At 42.7% G+C, this 24,533-nt stretch overlaps 1 protein-coding gene across 1 annotated transcript in view; it reads left to right on the top strand.

Annotated features, from left to right (window-relative positions):
* The window catches only part of LOC121557798 (integrin beta-3), a 30,994-nt gene extending 10,644 nt beyond the window's left edge, over positions 1-20,350 (top strand). The window contains exons 5-15 of the mRNA XM_041871297.2: positions 1,609-1,771; positions 1,899-2,060; positions 3,769-3,864; positions 4,003-4,092; positions 8,392-8,526; positions 9,522-9,981; positions 12,601-12,823; positions 13,050-13,150; positions 13,654-13,773; positions 17,794-17,960; positions 18,884-20,350. Of these exons, the coding sequence (XP_041727231.1) occupies positions 1,609-1,771; positions 1,899-2,060; positions 3,769-3,864; positions 4,003-4,092; positions 8,392-8,526; positions 9,522-9,981; positions 12,601-12,823; positions 13,050-13,150; positions 13,654-13,773; positions 17,794-17,960; positions 18,884-18,955 (1,789 nt within the window). The 3' untranslated portion in view covers positions 18,956-20,350. The remainder of the gene's footprint in view (positions 1-1,608; positions 1,772-1,898; positions 2,061-3,768; positions 3,865-4,002; positions 4,093-8,391; positions 8,527-9,521; positions 9,982-12,600; positions 12,824-13,049; positions 13,151-13,653; positions 13,774-17,793; positions 17,961-18,883) is intronic.
* The last annotated feature ends 4,183 nt before the right edge of the window (positions 20,351-24,533 follow it).

Genomic DNA, 24,533 nt, shown 5'->3' with positions numbered 1-24,533 from the left:
GCACTCCCTTTAAGAGTGTGCTCTTAATCTCAGCTTGTTACCTGTATAAAAGACACCTGGGAGCCAGAAATCCTTCTGATTGAGAAGGGGTCAAATACTTATTTCCCTCATTAAAATGCAAATCAATTTATCACATTTTTGACATACGTTTTTCTGGATTTCTTTGTTGTTATTCTTTCTCTAACTGTTCAAATAAACCTACCATTAAAATTATAGACTGATCATTTCTTTGTCAGTGGGCAAACGTAAAAAATCAGCAGGGTATCAAATATTCTTTTCCCTCACTGTAGTTTTCACCATATCAGCTAATAACGTCATAGTCAACATAACAACTAGCTAGTAAACCTGCTACAGTCATGTAGTACAGTGTACAGTCAGTAAGCAGTTTAGCAGTTACACCTGTGGGCCCCGGTGGCAATAAATTAATAAAAGCAAATGCTTACCTTGACTTGGAAGAGTTCCAGTGTTGGATAGCCATAGCCAGCTAGTTAACATAGCATCCCTCTCTGTTTTGAGCCAGGTATTTTTAGTAGGCTAAACTAGCTAACTGCATTCGCTAGCGAAGTGAAAGTGTCTCCTGAGTGGCGCAGTGGTCTAAGGCACTGTATCGCAGTGCTAGCTGTGCCACTAGAGATCCTGGTTCGAATCCAGGCTCTGTCGTAGCTGGCCGTGACCGGGAGACCCATGGGGCGGCGCGCAATTGGCCCAGCGTCGTCCAGGGTAGGGGAGGCAGGGCCGGCAGGGAGGGAGCTCAGTTGATAGAGCATGGCGTTTGCAACGCCAGGGTTGTGGGTTTGATTCCCACAGGGGGTATGAAAAAATAATAATAATGTAAGTCGCTCTGGATAAGAGCGTCTGCTAAATGACGTAAATGTAAAATGTAAATGAAAGTGAACAAATTACAACAAAATATAGCTAGCTGTCTCTCTCTCTCTCTCTCTTGCTTCTCCTTCATTTTTAAAGAAATTAATTTGTTCAAAACTGTTTAAATATTGTCTTTCTCTCGCTTTGAGTCAACTACTCACCACATTTTATGCACTGCAGGGCTAGCTAGCTGTAGCTTTTGCTTTCAGTACTAGATTCGTTCTCTGATCCTTTGATTGGGTGGACAACATCTCAGTTCATGCTGCAAGAGCTTTGATAGGTTGGAGGACATCCTCCGGAAGTTGTCATACTTACTGTGTAAGTGTATGGAAGGGGGTGAGACCCATGAGCCTCCTAGGTTTTGTATTGAAATCAATGTACCCAGAGGAGGACGGAAACTAGCTGTCCTCCGGCTACACCATGGTGCTACCCCACAGAGTGCTTTTGAGGCTACTGTAGACCTTCATTGCAAAACAGTGTGTTTTAATCAATTATTTGGTGACATGAATATATTTAATATAGTTTTATCTAAAAAGGATAACTTTTTTTTTTTTATAGTAAAACATTAAAAAAGAAATTCACAGAGGATTGTCCTCCCCTCCTCTGAGGAGCCTCCACTGATGTAAATATATTTTTTAAAAATCTCTCTTTGTACAAATAGAACAGTGGGTTGAATGGATGGATGGATTGATTGATTAATTAATTGATTCTGATTGATTAATTAATGAATTAATTGATTGGCAGGATCAACACCACATGCCTGCCCCAGTTTGGCTACAAGCATGTGCTGTCTCTGACTGAGGAGGTGGGCCGCTTCACTGAGGAAGTGAAGAAACAGATCGTGTCCAGGAACAGAGATGCCCCTGAGGGAGGCTTCGACGCCATCATACAGGCTGCTGTGTGTAATGTGAGGCCAGTGTAACATCACACACACACACACACACACAAACACACACACACACACACACAGTGTCTAACTCTTTATCTTTTTACCATTTTTGTTCACTCACCCATCCTCTGTTGGTCAACCTCAGGAGAAGATCGGCTGGCGTCAGGGTGCCTCTCACCTCCTGATCTTCACCACCGATGCCAAGACCCACGTGGCGCTGGACGGGCGCCTGGCGGGTATCGTGCAGCCCAATGACGGGCAGTGCCACCTCAACTCAGAGAACATGTACAGCATGTCTACTATCATGGTCAGTCGGGTTGGCGCATCATGTGTCGTTTGTGTGTGTGCATGTGCATGTGTACAGTGAGGGAAAAAAGTATTTGATCCCCTGTTGATTTTGACGTTTGCCAACTGACAAAGACATGATCAGTCTATAATTTTAGTGGTAGGTTTATCTGAACAGTGAGAGACAGAATAACAACAAAAAAATCCAGAAAAACGCATAGCAAAAATGTTATAAATTGATTTGCATTTTAATGAGGGAAATAAGTATTTGACCCCTCTGCAAAACATGACTTAGTACTTGGTGGCAAAACCCTTGTTGGCAATCACAGAGGTCAGACGTTTCTTGTAGTTGGCCACCAGGTTTGCACACATCTCAGGAGGGATTTTGTCCCACTCCTCTTTGCAGATCTTCTCCAAGTCATTAAGGTTTCGAGGCTGATGTTTGGCAACTCGAACCTTCAGCTCCCTCCACAGATTTTCTATGGGATTAAGGTCTGGAGACTGGCTAGGCCACTCCAGGACCTTAATGTGCTTCTTCTTGAGCCACTCCTTTGTTGCCTTGGCCGTGTGTTTTGTGTCATTGTCATGCTGGAATACCCCATCCACGACCCATTTTCAATGCCCTGGCTGAGGGAAGGAGGTTCTCACCCAAGATTTGACGGTACATGGCCCCGTCCATCATCCCTTTGATGCGGTAAAGTTGTCCTGTCCCCTTAGCAGAAAAACACCCCCAAAGCATAATGTTTCCACCTCCATGTTTGATGGTGGGGATGGTGTTCTTGGGGTCATAGGCAGCATTCCTCCTCCTCCAAACACGGCGAGTTAAGTTGATGCCAAAGAGCTCGATTTTGGTCTCATCTGACCACAACACTACTCACCCAGTTCTCCTCTGAATCATTCAGATGTTCATTGGCAAACTTCAGACGGGCCTGTATATGTGTTTTCTTGAGCAGGGGGACCTTGCGGGCGCTGCAGGATTTCAGTCCTTCAAGGCGTAGTGTGTTACCAATTGTTTTCTTGGTGACTATGGTCCCAGCTGCCTTGAGATCATTGACAAGATCCTCCCGTGTAGTTCTGGGCTGATTCCTCACCGTTCTCATGATCATTGCAACTCCACAAGGTGAGATCTTGCATGGAGCCCCAGGCTGAGGGAGATTGACAGTTATTTTGTGTTTCTTCCATTTGCGAATAATCGCACCAACTGTTGTCACCTTCTCACCAAGCTGCTTGGCGATGGTCTTGTAGCCCATTCCAGCCTTGTGTAGGTCTACAATCTTGTCCCTGACATCCTTGGAGAGCTCTTTGGTCTTGGCCATGGTGGAGAGTTTGGAATCTGATTGATTAAATACTTCTGTGGACAGGTGTCTTTTATACAGGTAAAAAGCTGAGATTAGGAGCACTGCCTTAAGAGTGTGCTCCTAATCTCAGCTGGTTACCTGTATAAAAGACACCTGGGAGCGAGAAATCTTTCTGATTGAGAGGGGGGTCAAATACTTATTTCCCTCATTAAAATGCAAATCAATTTATAACATTTATTTCTGTTTTTTTTTGTTGTTATTCTGTCTCTCACTGTTCAAATAAACCTACCATTAAAATTATAGACTGATCATTTCTTTGTCAGTGGGCAAACGTACAAAATCAGCAGGGGATCAAATACGTTTTTCCCTCACTGTATATGCATGTGTGTGCTCGTGTGTTTAAAACTCCTCACCCTGCTCTTCCTCTTCCAGGACTACCCGTCACTGGCTCTGATCACAGAGAAGATGTCAGAGAACAACATCAACCTCATCTTTGCTGTCACCAGTCCTGTGGTGCCCCTCTACCAGGTCAGTAACAATTAATTCATCCATCCAACCAACCAATCAATCACATTTGATTTACAGTGTCCTTGGAAAGTTTCCACCAATCTTCACATGTTTTGACTTACAATGGAATTAAAATGTATTCAATTATTTGTTTGACAGAACTACAGTGAGCTGATTCCTGGGACCACTGTGGGCACCCTGTCCAATGACTCAGGCAATGTCATCCAGCTCATATTGAATGCCTATGCGGTGAGTGGGCCTGCGTGTGTGTGCGTGTGTGTGTGTCTGTGTTTGTGTCTTTGTGTGTGTCTGCGTGTGGGTAGGTGCGTGCATGAGTCTCTGTGTGTGTGTGTATGTGTTTGTATCTACAGTGCCTTCAGAAATATTCACACCCCTTGACCTTTTCCACATTTTGTTGTGTTACAGCCTGAATTTCGATTTTTTTGTCACTGGCCTACACACAATAACCCATAATGTCGAAGTGGAATTATGTTTTTAGAAATCTTTACAAATTAATACAAAATGAAAAGCTGAAATCTCTTGAGTCATTAAGTATTCAACTCCTTTGTTATGGCCAGCCTAAATAAGTTCAGTAAAAATGTGCTTAACAAGTTACATCATAAGTTGCATGGACTCACTCTGTGTGCAATAATAGTGTTTAACATGAGTTTTGAATGACTACCTCATCTCTGTACCCCACCCATACAATTATTTGTAAGGTCCCTCAGTCAAGCAGTGAATTTCAAACAGAGATTCAATCACAAAGACCAGGGAGGTTTTCCAATGCCTCGCAAAGAAGGGCACCTATTGGTAAATGGGTAAAAAAAAAAAGCAAGCATTGAATATCCCTTTGAGCATGGTGAAGTTATTAATTACACTTTGGATGGTGTATCAATACACCCAGTCACAGATACAGGCGTCCTTCCTAACTCAGTTGTCGGAGAGGAAGGAAACCGCTTAGGGATTTCACCATGATGCCAATGGTGACTTTAACACTGTTATAGAGTTTAATGGCTGTGATAGCAGAAAACTGAGAATGGATCAACAACCTTGTAGTTAATCCACAATACTAACCTAATTGACAGAGCGAAAAGAAGGAAGCCTGTACAGAATAAAAATATTCCAAAACATACATTCTGTTTGCAACAAGGCACTAAAGTAATACTGCAAAAAAATGTGGCAAAGCAATTAACTTTTTGTCCCGAATACAAAATGTTATGTTTGGGGCAAATCCAATACAACACATTACTGAGTACCACTCTCCATATTTTCAAGCATAGTGGTGGCTGCATCATGTTATCAAATCAAAATAAAATGTTATTTATCACATGCGCCGAATACAACTGGTGTAGACTTTACAGTGAAATGCTTGCTTACAAACTTTTCCCAATGATGCAGAGTTTTAAAAAAGTATTTAAAAAAATAATACAATAGTAACTAACACAAGAGGAATAAAATAGAATGGAGCTATATACAGTACCAGCTATATACAGTGGGGGAAAAAAGTATTTAGTCAGCCACCAATTGTGCAAGTTCTCCCACTTAAAAAGATGAGAGAGGCCTGTAATTTTCATCATAGGTACACGTCAACTATGACAGACAAACTGAGGGGAAAAAAATCCAGGAAATCACATTGTAGGATTTTTTATGAATTTATTTGCAAATTATGGTGAAAATAAGTATTTGGTCACCTACAAACAAGCAAGATTTCTGGCTCTCACAGACCTGTAACTTCTTCTTTAAGAGGCTCCTCTGTCCTCCACTCGTTACCTGTATTAATGGCACCTGTTTGAACTTGTTATCAGTATAAAAGACACCTGTCCACAACCAAACAGTCACACTCCAAACTCCACTATGGCCAAGACCAAAGAGCTGTCAAAGGACACCAGAAACAAAATTGTAGACCTGCACCAGGCTGGGAAGACTGAATCTGCAATAGCTAAGCAGCTTGGTTTGAAAAAATCAACTGTGGGAGCAATTATTAGGAAATGGAAGACATACAAGACCACTGATAATCTCCCTCGATCTGGGGCTCCACGCAAGATCTCACCCCGTGGGGTCAAAATGATCACAAGAACGGTGAGCAAAAATCCCAGAACCACACGGGGGGACCTAGTGAATGACCTGCAGAGAGCTGGGACCAAAGTAACAAAGCCTACCATCAGTAACACACTACGCCGCCAGGGACTCAAATCCTGCAGTGCCAGACGTGTCCCCCTGCTTAAGCCAGTACATGTCTAGGCCCGTCTGAAGTTTGCTAGAGTGCATTTGGATGATCCAGAAGAGGATTGGGAGAATGTCATATGGTCAGATGAAACCAAAATAGAACTTTTTGGTAAAAACTCAACTCGTCAGTGTTTGGAGGACAAAGAATGCTGAGTTGCATCCAAAGAACACCATACCTACTGTGAAGCATGGGGGTGGAAACATCATGCTTTGGGGCTGTTTTTTCTGCAAAGGGACCAGGACGACTGATCCGTGTAAAGGAAAGAATGAATGGGGCCATGTATCGTGAGATTTTGAGTGAAAACCTCCTTCCATCAGCAAGGGCATTGAAGATGAAACGTGGCTGGGTCTTTCAGCATGACAATGATCCCAAACACACCGCCCGGGCAACGAAGGAGTGGCTTCGTAAGAAGCATTTCAAGGTCCTGGAGTGGCCTAGCCAGTCTCCAGATCTCAACCCCATAGAAAATCTTTGGAGGGAGTTGAAAGTCCGTGTTGCCCAGCGACAGCCCCAAAACATCACTGCTCTAGAGGAGATCTGCATGGAGGAATGGGCCAAAATACCAGCAACAGTGTGTGAAAACCTTGTGAAGACTTACAGAAAACGTTTGACCTGTGTCATTGCCAACAAAGGGTATATAACAAAGTATTGAGAAACTTTTGTTATTGACCAAATACTTATTTTCCACCATAATTTGCAAATAAATTCATTAAAAATCCTACTATGTGATTTTCTGGGGGAAAAAATCTCATTTTGTCTGTCATAGTTGACGTGTACCTATGATGAAAATTACAGGCCTCTCTCATCTTTTTAAGTGGGAGAACATGCACAATTGGTGGCTGACTAAATACTTTTTTTCCCCACTGTACCAGTACCAGATCAATGTGCAGAGGTACAAGGTACTTGAGGTAGATATGTACATAAAGGCAGGGTAAAGTGACTACGCATCCGGATAGATAATAATAAGAGTAAAATAAAGAACAGAGTAGCAGCAGCAAATGACGAGTGTGAAAGTGAGTGTGTGTATGTATGTTTGTTTGTGTTGTGTCGGTATGTGTGTGTGTATGTAGTGTTTGAATGTGTTAGGGATTTGTGTGGGAGCGACAGTGTAGTGTGTGTGTGTGTGTGAGTGTCTACATATATATGGTGTGTATATAAAGTCTAGTGAGTGGGTGTAGGGTCAGTGCAAGATAGAGTCAGTGCAGATAGTTTGGGTACCATTAATTGACTATTGACTATTTAGCAGTCTGGCTATTTAGCAGTCTGGCTATTTAGCAGTCTGGCTATTTAGCAGTCTGGCTATTTAGCAGTCTTATGGCTTGGGGGTAGACACTGTCTTAGAGCCTGTTGGTCCGAGAGCCGATGCTCCGGTACTGTTTGCCAGACGGTAGCAGAGTGAACAGTCTATGGCTTGGGTGGCTGGAGTCTTAGGCAATTTTTTTGGGCCTTCCTCTGACACTGCAAGCCCTGCCACATACGACGAGCGTCGTAGCCGGTGTAATAGGTTTCCACCTTCCTCCTATTGTCATTTTGCATGTTTGATGTCTCGTCGGAGGACGTAGTGGGATTTCTTGTATACGTCCATGTCTGTGTCCCATTTATTGTAAGCTGGTAGCTCTAGCCTTTAGCCCAGTGTGGATGTTGCCTGTAATCCATGGTTTCTGGTTGGAATACGTTCTTATAGTCACTGTGGGGATGACATCGTCTATGCCCTATTGATTATTGATGAAGCCCGTGACTGTTGTGGTAAACTCCTCAATGTTATCGGATTAATCCTGGAACATATCCCAGTCTGTACTAAGGACTGGGAAGTTTTTCAGGATAAAAAATAAATGGAATGGAGCTAAGCAGAGGCAAAATTCTAGAAGAAAACCTGGTTCAGTCTGCTTTCCACCAGACACTGGGAGATGAATTCACCTTTCAGCAGGACAATAACCTAAAACACAAGGTCAAATCTACACTGGAGTCGCTTACCAAGAAGACAGTGAATGTTCCCGGCTGGCCAAGTTACGGTGTTGACTTAAATCTGCTTGAAAATCTATGGCAAGACCTGAAAATGTTTGTCTAGCAATGATCAACAACCAATTCAACAGAGCTTGAAGAATTTTGAAAAGAATAATAGGCAAATGTTGCACAATCCAGGTGTGGAAAGCTCTTAGAGACTTACCCAGAAAGACTCATAGCTGTAATGGCTGCAAAGGTGATTCTAACATGTATTGACTCAGGGGGTTGAATACTTATCCAATCCAGATATATTAGTGTTTTATGTTTCATGTGTGTGTTTTATGGCTTGTTTCATCTGTGTGTATTTCTGCGGACAGAAAATCCGCTCGGTGATTGACATGGAGACACAAGGGGTACCTGAGGAGCTGTCTCTATCCTTCAGCGCCACCTGTCTCAATGGAGAGGTCATCCCTGGCATCAAGTCCTGCTCTGGACTCAAGATAGGAGACACGGTAAGAGGGCTTTTTCGCCTCTCTTTTAACTGTTCTTCCTATCACTTCATCTTTCCTTATTTTTTCTCCTTTTCCTGAGAGGTCATCCCTAGCCTATACGCTCCTGCTAGACTCAAAATAGAAGACATGGTCCTCTCCGGAGCCCTTAACAAATAATACTTAAAAAAAAAAAAAAATGTATGCACCCTTCCCTCCTCTCTTCCTTGAAGTAATCACTGATCTAGCACAAATTGATAGATTAGGAAGGGTTCCATTAAAACACTTTCACCTAGCTAGTCATGTCAGATCAATGATTACTTCAAGGAAGGGACGAAGGAAGGGTGTATTTTTTAAGGATTCAAACAGGGTCAAGGAACTCTATACTCTCTTTTCTCACTCCGTCCTTATTATTATTTCATTTTCCTGAGAGGTCATTACGGATCTGCATGCGCTCCTCCAGGGAGCTTGCTTCCTTCCCTCTTTTATTCTCTTTATTTGTTTTCTCCTATTATGGGGGAGGGGGTACATTTCTTTCTTTCGCCTTGTCATTTGATGGGTGTGTTACTCATGTGTGTGTGTGTGTGTGTGTGTGTGTGTGTGTGTGTGTTTGTCTGTGTGTGTGTCTGGGCCTGGCACCAGCCCGTTTCCTGCACACTGCCCCAGTGCTCTGACTCACTCGTGCCAGCCTCATGATCCATGTCCAACTGTCTAGCTTAGGACAGTCACACACGCGCACTCGCATGTGGAGGGGGTCAGTCATATACACACAGAAAACATCCGAAAAGAGAGATGCTCATATACACTGCACACTTCTCGTATACTCATAGACACCCGCAGTCCCGCACCCAAGACACACACACTTAACTTACTAAACAAAAAAACACACTAAACATCCCCTTCTCTAGAACCACATATTCACATTACACATTCCTCCTGTGTGCTACCCATCTACTCACTGTCCTAACCTCTTCTACCTCCACTCCTCCTCCCTTCTACTTCTCCACTCCTCCACCCAGGTCTCCTTCAGCGTGGAGGCGCGGGCGCGCGGCTGCCCCAAGGACAAGCGCAAGACATTCGTCATCAAGCCTGTGGGCTTCAAGGACTCTCTGACCGTCACCGTCACCTTCGAGTGCGAGTGCAAGTGCCAGGCCCACGCCCAGCCACTCAGCCCTGTCTGTAACAATGGCAACGGCACCTACGAGTGCGGCATCTGCCTGTGTCACCCGGGGCGACTGGGGCCGCGGTGCGAGTGTGCCGAGGGTGACTACAGCGCCAAGGAACAGGACCGGTGTAGTGTTCCCTCCACCGGGGGCATTGGGGGGGCAGGGGGTCCTGGGGCAGCGGTGTGCACTGGGAGGGGCGACTGCGTGTGCGGCCAATGCGTGTGCCACAGCAGCGACTTTGGCAAGGTGTGGGGCAAGTTGTGCGAGTGCGATGACTTCAACTGCCTGCGCTACAAGGGCGAGCTGTGCTCAGGTGAGAGTAGAGGGAAGGAGGGAGGATGGGAAGATGGGGTTTCAAAGTGCTTATAACTACAGCCCAGACTTTTTCCTGGTCTGGTCACGTGTTTACATTTCAGTTAGCTGGGAATTTATTTCCGGCAAGTTCTATAACTGTATAGGTATTTCAGTGTTTTTGCCCTATAATCTTTCATCACAATCTGACCTTTAATGTGGTGGGATTTACCTTCAGACAACTTCTATAACACTATTTCCCAAGATAAACTTAGACATTCTCAGAAGAAATTCAGTTGTTTCTGTCAGAGTTTCTAGGGAAAAATCTTTAAGCTTTTTCCAGGCCAGTATTAGCCATCCTCAATCCCCACCTTACTGGGAGGAATTACCAACAATAACAGCCAGCCAGCCAGCCAGCCAGCCAGTCTCTCTCTCTCTCTCTCTCTCTCTCTCTCTCTCTGTTCTGCTAACTCTCTCTCTCTCGCTCTCTCTCTGTTCTGCTAACTCTCTCTCTCTCTCTCTCTCTCTCTCTCTCTCTCTCTCTCTCTGTTCTGCTAAGGGCTAGCTCCATTCACAACAACCATGTGGCTCTGTGCTGTGTGCCGCAGCTGTGTGGGCTAAGCCATGCGTTCGACGGGTGTGTTTGTGTTTGAGCTGAGCTCCTGAGGTAATGATAGAACAAGTGCCTGCCAAGCTCCGACTTTGCATATGTCGCGTAGAAAGAACAAGTAGTTAAAGGTTTATTGTTTGTGTGTAAGTAGTTAGTGTGGGTTGAGTTTGATCTAAAAAGGCTAATCATGCTTATGTCAAGTATTACAATACATTATAACTGCACCACAAGTTTAAGAAAGCTTTAAGTAATGTGTTAACAGTAGTTCTTACAGTAAGTAGTTAGTGTGGTGTCAATTTGAGCTTCAGTTTGGGTGGTTCAACGAAAGCACATTTCTAATGTATGACCATCCTTAGAGTTTAGCTCTAATGGTTGAGGTCATTAACTGTAAGCGATGCCAGAGTGGCTGCCTTGTGAGGTAAGGCGAAAAGGCTACTGAACACAGGGAACACATGTAAAGGCCTACATTATCTGTGCCCCTTTCAAATAGTGGATTAAGGCCTTCTGTAATGCTGGATTTGGGGTACTGTAAATCTATTCACTTTTAGGCCAGTGCTCTGATAACTCTTGATTTAAAGCATTACATTCACTGAAATCCACTCACAAGCACTAAGTCACTAGCTTGTATCCCATATTCCTGTATCCCCTTATAACCAACATCATCACTGCAAAACATGTACTCTGCCTGCTTAGTCGTACATTTACCCTCTCCAATCCAATTCTCACAACCTTATTTGCTCTATTTCCCAATGTGCAATGATAATCGAGAAAATACCTATCTGCTTTGTCATTGGCTGATGCTGTCATAGAGCTAAAAATAAACCTGGTCTGGTGTGTGTATCTGCGTATGTGTGTTGTGTATTGTTCAGAGTGGGGAACAATGCCCGCTTACCAGTTTTAGAGAGAAGCAGTTAGAGAATGGCATAATGACAGGAGAGTGGTGGTTGGAAGGCTTGTGGTTTCCTTAATGTATGTTTTTGACTAGTCATTTTGTTATCGAGGCGGTTCACTCACTTGCGTTCATTGTTTTCCTGTCTTATTGTTTAGCTGGAGTCTGGTTTGTGGTGATATACCAACAACAACAGATGTATGTTCTGCACTGTCACTGTCATACTGGCACTGGGACCAAAATAACACACACATACACACACACACACACACACACACACACAGAGGCAAAAAAAGCACCCAGACACCGCTGACACATCATGTTCTAGAGAAACAACAATGGAATTAGTTCCACTTCCAGCGCTCCGACTATTACAGAAACAGGACTTGCTACCTCCCAGTATTTGGCTTTAAATTCCTGGAATTCCTCACCATTCCAATCCCATTTTTCTTTTTTTTATCAGATGGATTTAGGGTGCATTAGCGATTTTTGATAACACGCAAGTATGCTTTATAGGGTTCAATGCATTGCGTCCAAAATGGTACCCTATTCCCTATTGAGTGCACTACTTTTGACCAGTGCCCACTTTTGACCGGGCCCATAGGGCTCTGGTGAAAAGTAGTGCACTATATAGGGAATAGAGTGCCATTTGGAACATGTGTGGAATGTATGGCAAATCTCCTTATGTAACCAATGATTTATCATATATGTTATCAAGAGATTGGAAATGCAAATAGATTGTTGATGAAAAGACTGTATTCAACATGGTTCAGAAATAGTGTTCATTCGTACCAATCTCTAATGTCACATTCACTGGGATTCATCAAAAAGTACACAGAAATATTATGAACTTCTGTAAATATATTATAGGAAGAACACATTTGAGACTATAGTCACCTGAACGATTACCCATGTTTTGGCTTTCTCCTCCCCCTCTCAACTTTCCACCCTTCCTTCTCCCTTAACCCTACTCACCTTCCTCGTCTTCCTCGCCTCTCTCACCTTCCTGTCTTTGCTATACCCTATTCTTCTTCTTCTCCTCTTCCCTCTATCCTTCCCTCACCCCCATCACCCATATTTCTGCATCCTCCGTTTCCTCCTCCCCCATTACTTCCTTCCTTCCCTCTCTCTCTTCTCCCCAGGCCACGGCACCTGTGACTGTGGGTTCTGCCAGTGTGACTCGGACTGGCAGGGGGAGAACTGTAACTGCTCCCGCCGTACTGACACCTGTATGTCCAGCCTTGGCCTGCTGTGTAGCGGCCGGGGCCAGTGTGTTTGCGGGGCCTGCGAGTGCACCCAGCCGGGGGCCTACGGGGCCACCTGCGATAAGTGCCCCACCTGCCCCGATGCCTGCACCATGAAGAAGTGAGTGCGGTATCCACACACACTCACAGACAGACAGACACACACACACACACACACAGGAGACGTCTACAGTGTCGTGCCTAAGATAAAGTGCTGTACAGTTCAACTCAGGCTAAACTGACTCGCAGACAGTTGAGTCATTGAATGTGTAATTGCCCCATGTTGAGAAGAATGTGAGTAATAGACGGTGACGTGCGTGTGTGTGTGTGTGTCTGGAATGATACAGAGAGTGTGTGGAATGTAAACATTTCAAGAGAGGGAAGCTGTTCAATGACAACACCTGCACCCGCATCTGCAGAGACGAGATTCAGCTAGTGGATGACCTTGGTAAGACAAATCAATTTCTGATCCAATTCGATTTCAATTGCTTTTTACAGCTACATTCACAAAGTACTTTACAGTAACCCGACCTTGACCCCCAAAGCAAGCAGCAGCACAGTAGTAAGGCTAAACTCCCTAGAAGAAAGAAACCATGAGTGGAACCAGACTCAGAGGTGAGGCCCATCCTCCTCTGACTGTGCCAGGTCGAAGGTTGGAGTATAAATGTCCATCTAGTCCAGACAGTTCACAGCATATGTGACCGACAAAGCCAAATGGTTGTCCATTTAAGCAAATAAGACACCAAATCATTGACTGAAAAACACGCTTCAAACCACCACTGTTTAATACCCAACATAAATACCCAAATGAACATCATGAAGCTGTCTTGAAATTGTAATTAGCATGACACTATCCACTGTCATGATGGCTGACATCGTATCAAATGATATGACTACTTTGTGTAAAGATAAGAGAAAGATGATTCCCTCTTCCTTCACTCTGCCTCCCAGAGTTCCATGATAAAAATGCTGTGAACTGCACCTATAAGGACGAGGATGACTGTGTGGAGCGCTTCCAGTATTATGAGGATGCCAGTGGCAAGTCCATCCTATTTGTGGTCAAAGAGCCTGGTAAGAATCATACATACACACGCACACAAATGCGCACTCACACACACACACATATTTGAGGACATCTTTTGTGTCCACAAAATGCTAAACGGTATTTGCCAAAATGCTAAACTGGACAAAAGTAGAAGTGTGTTTGAAATGTTGTGAACAAAAGAACTAATGGCTGTTATTATTTTGCGTACCAAATGTAAAAGTGACTACATGAGACCACAACCACCAACCAACACAACCAGGCCCACTCTCTTTGGAGCCTCGTGTTCAATCAGTGCTCCCTTTTGATCCCACCTACCCCCATCCATCCCCATCCATCCCCATCCATCCATCTGCTTGTTAAGCGGCCATGTTGAAAGAGTCGTCGGTTGCAAAAAGCTGTTAACAGCCACAGCCCGCAGAGAAAGCCTGTCCCTGGGCCTGCTTTTAATCGACCCACGTGTGCAATTTAGGCGCGACTTGGGTAGCAGGGAAGTAGCAGCCAAACATTCCCTTGAACACAAAGCACCGGTCCTACCTTGTAAAAAGACGCTCGTAAACAAGCATCCCAGCTCCCGAGGAACTCGCTGACGCTTCACAATCCTCTGGGGAGGAAGGAGGGATGAGGGAGAGAGAGGTGGCGGGGTAGTGGTAGTGGTGGTGGTGGTGGTGGGGGGGGGAGAGTTAAAGAGGGAGAAATAGAAAACAGAAACGTTGAACCCGCCTCGCATATTTTGGTTTGTATTAGGTTTAGTTGATGTGTAGGGCCTGCCAGAACTGGAATTCCTGAAGTCCAACTCACATAAGCAGAGGTAGAATAAACAAACCTTTGGTTAGCACAAAATTACTATATCCTCCACTTAAAAATGTGCTATCTAGAACCTAAAAGGGTTCTCCAGCTGTCCCCATAGGAGAACCCTTTAAAGAACCGTTTTTGGTTCCAGGTAGAACCCTATTGGGTTCCATGTAGAACCCTCTGGTGAAAGGTTTTACCCAAAAGAGTTCTAACTGTAACCAAAAAGGGTTCTCCTATGGGGACAGCCAAAGAACCTGTTTGGAACCCTTTTTTCTAAGAGTGTATACTCATATGGTATATATTGCCATAAACAAGGCATGTTTAATCTGAAACATCATCCCATACAAAATCGGTACAGACTCCTACGTTTTATAAACAGACACTAATGAAACCTAGCCTGGTCCCAGATCTGCTTGTGCTGTGTAGCCAACTTATATTGTCAATACTGTAGGAGTTGGCAAAACAGCACAGACAGATCTGAGACCAGGCTAAATAAAACCGACTTGTGGAATCAAAATGTGGAGTATTCTGATGAGGAGTCGGGGACCATATCACCCATTCAAAGCCATACAAAGACACTTGAAATGCTAGAATGGGGTAGGACTTACTGATTTAAGTCGCGACGCAGTACAAAAAAGGGAACTTTTAACCAGTGTAACTGTATGTCCAATATTTATAATCATATCCTATAATCATATCCTAACATTGTCCAGGCTCATCTTATTCAGCCATGAAGATGGGATGATGGATAGAGCCGTGAGATAAGAGAAGCTAGTAGGAGAGGTAGAGCAACAGGAAATTGAGTTAGAGCGAGGCAGGTATAGAATGAGAAGAATGATGCATAGAGGGGAAGTTGGAAGGTAGGAGCAAAGAAGTTGCTTTGATGTAGCTGTAAAAGTACACCCCTGCCTGCTTCCTCGGAATGTTGCGCAACAAACACACACACACACACACACACACACACACACACACACACACGGATGGAACCTAACGAGAGACCAGAGTGAAGGGGAGTAGGTATAACTCATCTGGTATGGGTCATCCCTTCCTCATGTCCATCACTAGCCGTTTTGCTATGTAAGGGATAATCAACGAGGGGCTATGCGTTCTATGGAAAAGTTGTATTATTTCTTCATTTGCCAGTAGAAATGTGTTCAACATCCACTGAAGTAGCTAACTAGCAAGTTTACTAGATAGCTACATTATTTGCCGTGGTAACCAACCAAACAGACTTGCTAGCTTAGCTAACCAAACCATCAGTCCTAGTTTACTGTTGTGAAAATATAATTCAACAATGCCAATAATGTTTTCGATTCAACTTTGGCTTTCAAAAGCAGCTCCAACATAGAACATTGTAAGAATGAACTTCATAGCCATTGAATTAGACCGTGCATTATTTAAGTGATAATGCCTGAGAAGCCGGTGTTTGGAGGATAGACAGTGCATTCGGAAAGTATTCAGACCCCTTGACTTTTTCCACATTTTGTTTTACGTTACAGCCTTATTCTAAAATTGATTAAATAGTTTTTTCCCCTCATCAATCTATACACACTACCCCATAATGACAAAGCAAAACAGTTATTTTTTTTTTATAAAAAAACGGAAATATCACATTTACAGAAGTATTCAGACCCTTTACTCAGTACTTTGTTGAAGCACCTTTGGCAGCAATTACAGCCTCGGGTCTTCTTGGGTATGACACTATAAGCTTGGCACACCTGTATTTGGGGAGTTTCTCCCATTCTTCTCTGCAGATCCTCTCAATCTCTGTCAGGTTGGATGGGGAGCGTCGCTGCACAGCTATTTTCAGGTCTCTCCAGAGATGTTCGATCGGGTTCAAGTCCGGGCTCTGGCTGGGCCACTCAAGGACATTCAGAGACTTGTCCGGAAGCCACTCCTATTTGTCTTGGCTGTGTGCTTAGGGTTGTTGTCCTGTTGGAAGGTGAACCTTCACCCCAGTCTGAGGTCCTGAGCGCTCTGGAGCAGGTTTTCATCAAGGATGTCTCTGTACTTTGCTCCGTTCATCTTTCCCTAAATTCTGACTAGTCTCCCAGTCCCGCTGCTGAAAGACATCCCCACAGCATGATGCTGCCACCACCATGCTTCACCGTAGGGATGGTGCCAGGTTTCCTCCAGACGTGACACTTGGAATTGATGCCAAAGAGTTGTCTCTGTCTCTGACAATTCCTTCGACCTCATGGCTTGGTTTTTGCTCTGACATGCAATTGTGGGACCTTATATAGACAAGTGTTTGCCTTTCGAAATCATGTCCAATCAATTGGATTTACCACAGGTGGACTCCAATCAAGTTGTAGAAACATCAAGGATGATCAATGGAAACAAGATGCACCTGAGCTCAATTTCAAATATCATAGCAAGGGGTCTGAATACTTATGTAATTAAGGTATTTCTGTTTTTCTTTCTTCTAAAAACTTGTTTTCACTTTGTCATTATGTGGTATTGTGTGTAGATTGATGAGGAAAAAAATAATGTAATCAATTTTAGAATAAGGCTGTAGAAAAAGTCAAGGGGTCTGAATACTTTCCGAATTACATTTTTACATTTTAGTCATTTAGCAGACGCTCTTATCCAGAGCAACTTACAGTTAGTGAGTGCATATATTTTTCATACTGGCCCCCCGTGGGAATCGAACCCACAACCCTGGTGTTGCAAACGCCATGCTCTACCAACTGAGCTACACAGGACGAATGCACTGTATGTGATGAGTCAAAAAGGTTAGTGCAAGGGTCAATGCAGATAGTCCGGGTAGCTATTTGGTTAAGTATTTAACAGTTAGTTCAGTATCAGAAATGAGTATTCAACAATGCCATGGTATAATGCCTTAATATAATGCCTTTATAATGTAAACATATTTAGACCAGATACAGCTCTCCCACTTCTTCAACAAAGTTATTGGAGACATTTGGAATTGTTTTCAGCCTGATCTAAGAACAGCTTCTCCTACCTAAATCCTAACCATATGCGAAAAGCGTCAAACTGACTTGCAAACAGTGCTTAGGGACAATAGGCTTTGTTAAGGGCTCAAATGTTAAAAGCTTGTCTTTCTGTGCTTCTGACAACTAATATTTGATGCCCTCGTGTATTGCTGTATTGTGTTATGTGGAAGTTTGCTGACATTTTATTATTGTAGACAGGGCTCTCTCACAAAAGAGATTCCTATCTCAATGGGATTTCACCAGAGTAAATAAAAGATAAATAAAATAGACATCCATTGGTTGCCCCTCTTCCCCCAGACTGCCCTAAAGGTCCAGACATCCTGGTGGTGCTGCTGTCCGTAGCCGGGGCCATCTTGTTTCTGGGTCTGGCTGGCCTGCTCATCTGGAAGCTACTGGTCACCATTCATGACCGCCGTGAGTTCGCCAAGTTCGTGGAGGAGCGTGCCCACGCCAAGTGGGATACGGTAAGAGGGCACATGCACACACACACACTCTTGTGCACACACACACACACTCTTGGCTTGCTAGGCTGAAACCAACCCATAGCCCAGGGGTGGCCAACAACGCTGGTCCAGGGGAGCTACAACCATTCAACTGGGCACAATCTACCATTTAGAACAGAAGTAGATTAATCGGATGTGGGATTCAATTAATCAGCCAGCTTTCTATACTTAATTTTGTATTTGAGGATGTCACAGTGCAAGGCTATGAACTACCAGGTATACTATGGTGTCTACTGCTCCCCTACCATACAAGGCAATGTATTAAAGAAGAAAAAATAGAATAAATATTTGTTCATTTGTGTTGTTGAAACTTCTATTGTTTGGTTGGAAGCGGAGGTCGGGTCTCTCTCTCACTCTCTCTCTCATTATGCTTTTTATTATTTTTTTCGCTGCAATGTTCCTCCCTATACAGAAAGAAAAGGCAGCCTCCACTCCCCAGGGGTGGCTTGGTTGGCACTGAAATTAGCTTACGCTAATTAGCCTTTACTGGCAGTGGCAGGGGCTGCCTCACACACACACTCTTCCCATCAGACGTCCCGTCCTGACCTCATCTGGTGCCCCTAATCCTGCGCATGGGATGCCAGAACTCACATAATCCTCCTTGCGTAAAGGTGCTCAATTTGTTGTAACTCAAGTGCCGGGCGGGTGTACCATGTGTCTGAAGTAAGGCTACTGTTCATAACTCGTCATAGAGCTCCTGAATTGAGGCCCACGTTCAACTCACAACCCACATTCAAGTCAATTCAGGAATGGGTGGATCTTGAAATCTAATGCACAATAATCATTTCCAGAAACAAATGTCTATTCATCAACTGAATTGACTTGCGCTGAACTGTAGTTGACCCCATAACATTCATTCTGAAACTCTCTGTTTTTAATTGTAGGGCCATAACCCCCTGTACAAAGGAGCCACCTCAACCTTCACAAACATCACATACAGAGGCAACAAGGAGTGATGGCAACCAGGATCACTGAAATGACTGCAACATTTGAAGGATCACTGAAATGACTGCATCATTTGAAGGATCACTAAAATAACTGCATCCATTGGATTCTTTCAATGTCCTCTGGAATGTTATGATTTCATGTGCTGGCTCTACTGTCACAAGAAGAAGATGTAATATTTGTGTAGTGGTTTGTTGTAAATATGTATTTAAACGATACCAAATATGTTTTTAGGAGGCATTTCAACAATAACTACCATCAAGTTCTATCACGATCCATAATTTTGAGTTCTATCACGATCCATAAATATAACTTAAGCTGTCCATTAATGAAAGTAGAGTAGGCTACATTGAGAGATAAATGTACGACGGTAGACGTGACTCGAATAAGGCACATTTCTTTCTTTAGTGACAGAGAAGCGAAGGCCAAATAATGATACTCATAGCACACGCTTGACATCACTTACTCATCAGCGTGTTGTAATTTCCTGTCCACATGATAAGCACATTGGCCAAATAACATTTCTGAGATGTGGTTTAGCGATCTGTCACTTTGCTAAAACAGAAAAACGCCTCTGGGTTCTCTCGCTTTCACATTTCACAGATAGTTTCCTTCAGCTGTTGACATTGACTTGTAACATATCTCTCAGATATGCAAAAGTATTATGCTTAAATGTTTTTACGTCAGCTATGGTGTACATTATGATTCTATGTACTGCACATTGGCCCATATCTATAGCGTATTAGAGTAGGAGTGCTGATTTAGGATCAGATCATAATGAATAGGATTACATGGATAGGGGGAACCTGATCCTAGATCAGGACTCCTACTGTGAGATGACCTATTGGTAAAGAGGTGTGGAGTCTTTGTTTGTATGTGAAACCAGCACTGCCTTCTTACATTCCCAGTTATTGTCAATATAATGTTCAGGTATACCATTCTTCAGACACAACACCACAAATCATCTCTCAATCACATGGTATATTTACTCCTTTAGCATCATAGTCAGTGTCTTGTATTCATAAATGTGACGTGTTATTAAGATATTTGCTCACTGTATATATTGTTGCACTTGTTTACTTTAATCAACTGCCCTTGTTGATTATGGGTCAGTTAAGCTGTCAATCATTTGTAAGACCTAACTTTAACTAGACCTCCAGCCCCCAAGATGTCACTGATGATAGGTTTCACTGACACCGGACACTGTTTTTATTTGCTCAAAACATCCCATTACCAGAAAAGGAAGGAAGCACAGAGTACGCTCTTACGCTTACTATGACGACATCGTTCCATATCAAATTCACAGGGTCTGTGTTTTAAAAATGTTTGCAATTCTTTTACATTGTTTTTCATATCCACTTTTGCAAGGGAAACATTTAAATAAATAAATAATGGGTTTAAATGGATACTGAATTTGTGTGATATGTGTTTCTTATTATAAACAGGGTGGTTCAAGCCCTGAATGCTGATTGACTGAAAGCCACGGTATATTAGACCGTATACCACGGGTATGACAAAATATTTATTTTTACTGTTCTAATTACATTTATAACCAGTTTATAATAGCAATTGCTATTTATTGCTTAAGTATATAATTGTTGTAAAGTTAAATATTGCAGAACACTGCATGCAGAATGATTGGTTACTGGGTTTTAAAATTAAAAACAACTTTGATATTGCGCTGTGAGAGTGCATGACTGGAATACTCAACAAAATAGTGTTTACAGAGTAAAACTAAATTAATATATTAACAATATATTAGGTTGATTATGGTTTCTTGCAGTGTGTGAAGACTTGTTTAGTTTACCCCTGAAATGGGGTTAGCAGTTTTGGTTAAATAAACCACTCAATCTTTTTTACTTGTGAGATGGGCTTGTCAAAGAGCCTTCCATCCTCTCTGGGCTTGTGTCTCTGAGGCCAAAGCGAGGAGGCCAAGGGCCAGTTTGTTAAGCATATTATTCATATTGTGTAGAACAATGCTGCCCTCTTCTGGCCTGTATGCATATTGCAGGCCTTTTGTTGGACACTTCATACACCGCAGAAAATGTCGATGACTGATGACCACCCCAAACCCTGGAATAAGTGATGTATTCAGTCCAAACCTCTGGAATCAGCGATGTATTCCGTTAGTGACCACGTTTACATGCACACCAATATCCCGGTATTATTCGGGATAGGCCTACTCAAGTATTCTGTTTTTGAGTTGACACATAAACATCATATCCTGTTTACAATAACCCGAAAATACTTGTATAACGGTTACGAGAAACCCGGATAAAATGCCTGGGATATGCTGATTTTACGACGGGATACTGTGGTATGTAAACATATTATCCCGTTTACTGTTGTTTTTCGCGGTCTGCGCAGGTTCAGTTTCGCATATCATGGGTGTTGTGTGATGATGTTTTCATCTGATTGTCAAACAAATCACGTAAAAAAGTAGGTTACCTGGGCAGTTCAATCCACAATAATATATTTTGCTGATTGACTGGGTCGTATAGCCTACTGGCTACTTTCACCCCTAATTTGGACAACTTTCTGCTTATAATTTCTGACATTTGGTAGGACATTTGTTTGTTAACTCAAGTTAAATACATGCAGCTTCTCTTCTGTCATAACTTGTTGCCCCAGAACAATAAATAAAGTAGTGCTCACCAGAATAATGTCTTACATTGATAGAATTAATGCATTAGTAGACCGAATCTAATTAACAATGGTAAAGTTGTCAGTTTCGTTTAGGGACCGGGGAGAAAACGCAATAACTCCAAAACAAAGGAAAGATTGGCCCTGTGTAAAATGTCCAAATGTCATCAGTTTGACCAGTTCTAAGGAAATTAAAAGCAGAAAAAACGATAAAAATACGTTTCTGATAAGACTACAGTTTGCATATTTTATGTGGTTGAAATACTGTCTGCTTCCATAACAGTGTCAAAGATAACACATTACACTTGCGTTGGCGTTTTCTGAAGAGATGCTGATATGCTGAAAGACATCATATTTCTCCAATCTTGTTGCCGGGGGTTCTAAGCTGACATATGGAATTGTTTTAAGATGGTCATATTATGGATAATTTAGCTATTTCATTTTGAATTTTAGGACCCCTTTAGGTAAAATAAAAGGGTTGGTATACAGAAGATAGCCCTATTTGGTAAAAGACCAAGTCCATATTATGGCAAGAACAGCTCAAATAAGCAGAGAGAAACGACAATCCATCATTACTTTAAGACATGAAGGTCAGTCAATCCGGAAAATGTGAAGAACTTTGAACGTTTCTTCAAGTGCAGTCGCAAAAACCATCAAGCGCTATGGTGAAACTGGCTCTCATGAGGACCGACACAGGAATGGAAGACCCAGAGTTACCTCTGCTGCAGAGGATAAGTTCATTAGAGTTACCAGCCTCAGAAATTGCAGCCCAAATAAATGCTTCACAGAGTTCAAGTAACAGACACATCTCAACATCAACTGTTTAGAGGGGACTGAGTGAATCAGGCCTTCATGGTCGAATTGCTGCAAAATAACCACTACTGAAGGACACCAATAGGAAGAAGAGACTTGCTTGGGCCAAGAAACACGAGCAATGGACATTTATTTAGAATGGTGGAAATCTGTCCTTTGGTCTGATGAGTCCAAATTAGTGATTTTTGGTTCCAACCGCTGTGTCTTTGTGAGTCGCAGAGTAGGTGAACAGATGATCTCTGCATGTGTGGTTCCCACCGTGAAGCATGGAGAAGGAGGTGTGATGGTGTGGGGGTGCTTTGCTGGTGACACTGTCTGTGATTTATTTAGAATTCAAGGCACACTTAACCAGCATGGCTACCACAGCATTCTGCAGCGATACGCCATCCCATCTGGTTTGCGCTTAGTGGGACTATCATCCAGGCTGTGTAAGGGCTATTTGACCAAGAAGGAGAGTGATGGAGTGCTCCATCAGATGACCTGGCCTCCACAATCCCCGACCTCAACCCAATTGAGATGGTTTGGGATTAGTTGGACCACAGAGTGATGGAAAAGCATCCAACAAGTGCTCAGCATATGTGGGAACTATTTCAAGACTGTTGGAAAAGCATTCCAGGTTAAGCTGGTTGAGAGAATGCCAAGAGTGTGCAAAGCTGATATGTTAGAAATTAGGCCTAGCAATGAGGCCAGCTCAGTTTGGCTCTGTTAGTCACCGCTCACAGTTGTTTTTTGTAGCACAGACTTTGGGATGAATCAAACATATCTGTGCAATTCCCATACCCCTGCTGGCCATGGGGTGCTCACTAGCGCCCCCCAAAGGTGCAATTTTCCTAACTTTTGGGATTTGTAAGTCAAGAACTGATGAACATATCCAAACATTACTTGACATGAATGTTTACTAAGGGATTTAATTAAATTATGAGGCTCCCACATTTCAAGCTTAAATATGAATGACTGAAAAACACTTTTTAAAAAGTGCAACACTTCAAACATTGAGTTGGTATGTGCTGATGCAGCACAGCGTTAGGTAGGTTTTAATGGAGGTACATTACACGCATATTAGAATGATATTGGCGAAGATATTGATAAGAATCCGATTAGGGTTCGGGTTAGAAAAATAAACTACAAAATGGCGCCATATTTGTAGTTCACAACTTTTCAGTTTTAGGGGAGATAATATGTCATTTGTCATTATTTTTACATACATTTAATAAAAAACAGATATTGCATAAGAAAAAGTCAACATGATTCAAATTAAAGACAGATGCAGCTACAATAATTTATGAATACTATCACAAAGTAATAATACAAACGTGACAGGATCACATGATACCCTTCCAACAAAGGAAGTATCACAGTTCCGAAAAAACACAGCAGTGACGCAAACCACAAAGACAACACTGTTCGAAATGCATATTTACCATTCTCCCTCTTTATATGTCAGATACTTAGTTGTAGTTATGATCATAACCTGTAAAATGTACAATTAATTTCCTCTAATTGTAATAATTGCGAGCTTTACTATCAAACGTCGCTGTTGCCAAAAATACGGGAGCTGTTCAGCAGGGCACAACGTTACAGAACGGTCATGTAGAAATGTTTTGTGTAGAGGCAATCGTGTCTGTGGTACAATCAAACTATAACAATATTTCAAAATTGACCAGAAACATACCGATGAAGTATGACTTATTGCCAGCTAATGAATGTATGCCCTATACAGTGGGGGGGGGGGGAAGTATTTAGTCAGCCACCAATTGTGCAAGTTCTCCCACTTAAAAAGATGAGAGAGGCCTGTAATTTTCATCATAGGTACACATCAACTATGACAGACAAATTGAGGAAAAAAATTCCAGAAAATCACATTGTAGGATTTTTTATGAGTTTATTTGCAAATTATGGTGGAAAATAAGTATTTGGTCACCTACAAACAAGCAAGATTTCTGGCTCTCACAGATCTGTAACTTCTTCTTTAAGAGGCTCCTCTGTCCTCCACTCGTTACCTGTATTAATGGCACCTGTTTGAACTTGTTATCAGTATAAAAGATACCTGTCCACAACCTCAAACAGTCACACTCCAAACTCCACTATGGCCAAGACTAAAGAGCTGTCAAAGGACACCAGAAACAAAATTGT

The sequence above is a fragment of the Coregonus clupeaformis genome, chromosome 1 (genome assembly GCF_020615455.1).
Source record: "Coregonus clupeaformis isolate EN_2021a chromosome 1, ASM2061545v1, whole genome shotgun sequence".
Classification (NCBI taxonomy): Eukaryota; Metazoa; Chordata; class Actinopteri; order Salmoniformes; family Salmonidae; genus Coregonus; species Coregonus clupeaformis.
The sequence above is the reverse complement of the archived record's forward strand: the minus strand, read 5'-3'. Positions and strand labels throughout refer to the sequence as shown.